This window comes from Mus pahari, chromosome 6 (assembly GCF_900095145.1).
Source record: "Mus pahari chromosome 6, PAHARI_EIJ_v1.1, whole genome shotgun sequence".
Lineage (NCBI taxonomy): Eukaryota > Metazoa > Chordata > Mammalia > Rodentia > Muridae > Mus > Mus pahari.
The window spans coordinates 68,358,905-68,363,985 of record NC_034595.1 but is presented as its reverse complement, the minus strand read 5'-3'; the positions used below and the strand labels follow the sequence as shown (position 1 = coordinate 68,363,985).

General features: G+C 49.5%; 1 protein-coding gene and 1 long non-coding RNA gene across 4 annotated transcripts in view; one reads left to right on the top strand and one right to left on the bottom strand.

Moving 5' to 3' along the window:
- The window catches only part of Armh1 (armadillo like helical domain containing 1), a 37,532-nt gene extending 32,784 nt beyond the window's left edge, over window positions 1-4,748 (top strand). Inside the window, exons 6-7 of one of the 2 annotated variants that reach the window (XM_021200922.1) lie at window positions 4,379-4,501; window positions 4,575-4,733. In XM_021200922.1, the coding sequence (XP_021056581.1) occupies window positions 4,379-4,501; window positions 4,575-4,651 (200 nt within the window). In that variant the 3' untranslated portion in view covers window positions 4,652-4,733. Of the gene's footprint in view, window positions 1-4,378 lie in introns of both variants that reach the window. The other variant, XM_021200921.1, reaches the window with a different exon arrangement.
- Window positions 2,680-5,081, bottom strand: part of LOC110323606 — a 10,425-nt gene continuing 8,023 nt past the window's right edge. The window contains exon 3 of one of the 2 annotated variants that reach the window (XR_002380638.1): window positions 2,680-2,690. This is a non-coding gene — a long non-coding RNA (uncharacterized LOC110323606). The remainder of the gene's footprint in view (window positions 2,691-5,081) is intronic. The other variant, XR_002380639.1, reaches the window with a different exon arrangement.

Genomic DNA, 5,081 nt, shown 5'->3' with positions numbered 1-5,081 from the left:
AGAACAGCTTGCCTAGTGCTAGATCCTCCCACACCACTATTTTTTTTTTTTTAACCCAGGGTGCTGGGATTATAGGTATGCACCACCATGCCCAGCTCTGACTTGGGATATTTTGTGAGGTTTCCAGGCCAAGATATCAGCCAGGCTGCTGTCTTGTCATCTGGGGCCTACAATACCAACACTTGGAAGACAGAAGCAGTAGGATCTCTGTGAGTTCAAGACCAGCCTCATCTAGAAATCAAGTTCCAAAACAGCAGAGGGGGGGGAGGGACATAAGGGAGGGAAGGGACAGAGGGGAGAGGGGAAGAAAGGGGGGAGAGAGGATAGAGAGGGGAGAGAAGGGGGAGAAGGGAGATGGGGGGGAGAATTGGGAGAGGGGGAAAAGGGAGGAGAGAAGAGGGGAGAGAGGGGAGAGGGGGAGAAAGGAGAGGGGAGGGGAGGAGAGAGGGGAGAGAGAGTGGGGGGAGGGAAGAGAGACAGGAGAGAAGAGAGAGAGAGAGGTCCAAGGCCAGCAATTTGCTCAGCAGGTAAAGATGCTTGCCTTCCAGTCTGAGGGGGTGTGCATGCCACAGGGATGGGAAGGTCGGAGGATAAGTAGCAGAATTTTTCTCCTTCCACCATGCATCCCTGGGATTCTACTCAGCTGATCAGGCTTGGTTTCAAGTGCCTTCGTCCACTGAACCATTTCATCAGCCCTCCTCAGCTCTTAAAAAGCAATTCTCTGAAAGTATTTTTATCTGGGCATGGTGGCGTGTGTCTGTAACCGCTGATGATGGAGGCTATAGCAGGAAGCCTGCCACAAAATGAAGGCCAGTTTGATCTAACAGTGAAGGCTCCATGTCTAATAATTAATCCATCTATTTTTAGTGTTTCAGCATCGGTCTTTGAATACGGTGTAATTAAAAATGTATGAGTTAATCTATTTTTAGTGCTTCAACATTAGTATTTGAATAGAATGTAGTTAAAAGGGCAGCAGAACACTCAGGAATCAGAGAGCATGTGACTGGTCAAGTACAGCCTGCAAGGATAGTTCTCCAGAAAAAAGAACATTTATGCCGAAGCGTGCGTCCTCTATGCAGCCAGCAGGTGGCAGTCTTGTCCAGAAGTGCACAGTAAACTGGTTTCCCAAGGCTCTAGCAGGGAAGAATTCCTCTCCTGCCTCAGACGTGGGTGGGCCCGTTGGAAGTGGCTGCATGTGTACACCAGCTTTAGATTTAGTGTGTTCGCTGTTAAGGCATGATCATCTTCATCTGTGAAATGATTTATAGACAGAGTAACAGAAAAAAAACAAAACAAAACAAAACTCTGTAGAATCCTACAGAGTATGAGGCTGAAGGGAGGTGCTGGTTAACTGAACTTTATGTAGAGTTAAACAAAGGCATTCAGGCTTCCAGTTATGGGGGAACAGGAAGTGGCTGCTCATTATGGAAGGTTGCCGGGAAGAGGCACAAAACGAGGATTTCCGGTTACACAAAATCCCTAGTCAAGAACCACCTGTGATGCCATCTGTCTGGGCAAGTGGCAGACCCCAACCTCTTCTGCCATGAAAAGATCTTCCCTAAGCAAAAAGGAGGATATGTCATAGAACCACCTGTGTGTAACCACCAGCTGGCTAATGCAGATTTCCTCCATAAGATCAGCCCCTTTAACAGAAGGGCAGCCTTCCAGACATGTTCCCATCTACAAGAGGCGTGCAGTTTCTCAGATAACCAACTCTGATGCTGAGCATGGTGGCACATGCCTTTATTTCCAGCACTCAGGAGGAAGAGGCAGGTGGATCTCTATGAGTTCAAGGCCAGCCTGGACTACATAGTTAGCTCTAGACTGTCTGGTACTATGTAGAAAGATCCTGTCTCAAAAAACAGTAGCAAAAAGCAATTCTAAAATGCTAAAGCCAAACACACCCACTCACACACACACACACACACACACACACACACACACACACCTGGGATGGAATATTTTATTCTCACACACACACTGGATATCCAAGTGCTGGGCCACTTATTTTGTTCCTTTCAAGACAAGGTTTCTCTGTGTAGCCCTGGCTGTTCTGGAACTCACTCTGTAAACCAGGCTGACTTTGAACTCAGAGATCTGCCTGCCTCTGCCTTCTGAGCACTGGGGTCAAAGGCATGCGCCACCACCAACTTTGGTTACTTAGCCACTTGTAAGGCCCTTCTGCCACAGGAACATTAACCCTGGTAGAAGCGTTCCTGCTCACTGGTCCCCTGACAAGGCCACTTGCCCACAACTTCTTCATCTGTTCAGAGGGCTCAGCAGGAAAGCACGAGGCATCCTTGTGCAGACAAGGGTGAGTTGTTTGCTTTGGTTTTTTTTTAGACAGGGTCTTAGACAGCTTGGACTGGCCTCAAAATCCCTACGAAGTAAATAGTGACCCTCCAGCTCCCGAGCGAGCGTTGCTGTTGTAGGCACGCACTACCTCACTCAGCTGCGGGCTGTGGGCTTTCTGGGTCTGAGGGATGACTCTTTCCTCTTGAACTAAGTATCCACGGCAGGTGACATCCACCTCCCATCTGCTGAGCCCTGCCACCTCTTTCTCCACAGCACTGGTCCTGTAGCTAGCGCATGCCCCGTCCGCGTTGGCCAAGGGGTTGGGATGAGTCCGTAAAGTGCTTGTTCAGAGAGCGAGTGTCTCAGCAGAGAGGCACGTGAGCAGAGCCCTGCCTCTCTCTCTCTCTGCGTATCACCAGTGACAGCTGTGAATTTTTACAATACACAACCAGAAATGGCTGGGTGAGGAAATCTTCATTTGTCCCAGGAGCTGTGAGCATCATGGTTACATACCTCAGTGGAAGATGAAGCATTCAGTGTAAAGTGGGTTGGTGGAAGTAGATATTTATCTCCTGGAATATCTGAATACGTTGCAGAACCTGCTGCCCTCAGCCAGGAATTTATCATAAATCTTCTTACACTCCTTTGGAGCCTGGCGTCCACCCAGTCACTTCTCTTCACATCTCAGGCATAGACATAGTTCCCAGGGTGCACTGGCATCTCTGCAGCATCCTGCTATAGCTGACAAAGTGACTGACGCACAGTCCGATAAAAGGAGCCAAATCGTTCAGACCCAAACACATCCCCATCGACCCAGCCGCAGAGCACGTAAGGAACATTGGAGAGTCTGGGGCTCGCTCTGGCCACTGCACACAGTGGCTGCCAAGCATTCAGAGGTTCTTGTTTTGTTTACATAAAGTTTGGGAGATGCCAAAGAGGCTCCACGTGCTCTGCAGCACCTCAGGGCTGAACCCTGTCCCTGTACAGTGTTTTCCGATCTGTGATTCCAGGTTAGATCATTAACCAGATGGGCATGCCAAATGCAGTCCTTTGTCCCAGCACTCGGAAGGCAGAGGCAGGAGGATCTCTGTGAGTTCAGAGTCAGTCTGGTCTCCACAACAAGTCCCAGTCCAGCCAGGGCTACATAGCTAGGACCCCATTCACTACAGGAACAACAACAATACGAGCCACATCTAAGCATCAAGAAGTGTCAGGGGCTGGACGTCAGAATTGATTTTGAGGGTACCCTGGAGGACCTCTATGAAACACACAACCCAGAGGCGTGGCCGGCAGGACCAAGAGGACAGTGGGTGGCTGTTAGCACTGTCGTCTTGTCATGGTTCCCATTCGTTCGTTTGAGACAGAGTCTGACTGTGTAGCCTAGATTTGTCAGGAATTAGCTCTATAGGGCTATCCTCAAACTCAACGCTCCCGCCTCTGCCTTCCTCAGCCTCCCAAGTGCTTAGAGTACAAGCCTGCTCCACAGTGCCGAGTGTTTCTGATTCATTAAAAAAGGAGGGGGGGGGGTCTTGATCTACTTAAAGCCTAAACCATCCTCAAATTCAAAATTCTCATGCCTCAGCATCTGGAGTGCAGAAACTACAGGCATCTCCCTATAGGAAGTATTTTGTGGAGGAAGTAGATGCTGTGGCCACCTTTCCTAGCTATTTCTGAGGATGTAGCTAAATGCTTGGCTAGAATGTAGGAGGCCCTGAGTTTGATCCCTAGGGATCAGACTGTTAAAAGGTGAATGTAATCTGTCCTAACTCAGCCCTTTCTTCCTCTATCAAACCTGAATTCCTTCAACTTAAAGGCAGCTCTTTCTGTGGGTCTCAGATCCGCAGCTCTGACCTCCAGGCCTTTCTTGATGGGCTCAGCATCCCCTTTCTTCCCTCTGACTCCTACTCTTACTGGTATTTAATCATGGGCTCCAGAATGGCAGGAAGGCCGTGTAACCTCCCCCATAAGGTCTTACCAGTGCTGAGCAGCAGAAGGTACTAAGAGAGGTGACAGACAGCAGGGTAAAAGTTATGGTGGGTTTGGAAGGACAAAGGGCCTCCCCAGCACCTCTCTCCTTCTCCAGCCATCGAGCTAATAAAGGACCTGATCCACTACGACGTGCGCTTGCCTCTGCTCCAGGGCCTCGTGGCTCTGCTCATCCCACCAGTCAAGGAGACATCCAAACTGCAGGCCAGGATCTTCAGTGGTAGGACTCCTCTATGGGACTGCCCCCTGGAAGTGGGAAAGGCTTCCTGGCTGACGGTCCCTCATTCCTTCAGACTCTTCGATTCTCCAGACCACCACCCAGCTACCAGTGTTCCTGCAGCAGGCTGCAGCTGCCAAGACCATTGGGTAGGGCTGCAGCGGAAGAGGGTGATTGCAGCAAGCTAAGCTGGACAATGCAAGCCCATGCATTTGTCTGCCTCCTGCATGCTAGGATTAAAGGCGTATCACCATCTCTGGATATATATATATATATATATATATATATATATATATATATATAGCCAGGGCTACATAGTATGAGACCCAGTCTCAAAAAAGAAAGACAAACAGTAGTGTGGGTATGGGCTTCTCAAGGAAGAACTGTAGATTACTGGTGTGTGTGTGTGTGTGTCAGACAGAGACAAAGAAGGTTTCCCTATACCATAAAGTCTATGTAGCTGTGGTTGTTATGGAACTCTCTACATAGACCAAGCTGGCCTGGAACTCACAGAGATCCTCCTGCCTCCTGCCTCCTGCCTCCTGCCTCCTGCCTCCTGCCTCCTGCCTCCTGCCTCCTGCCT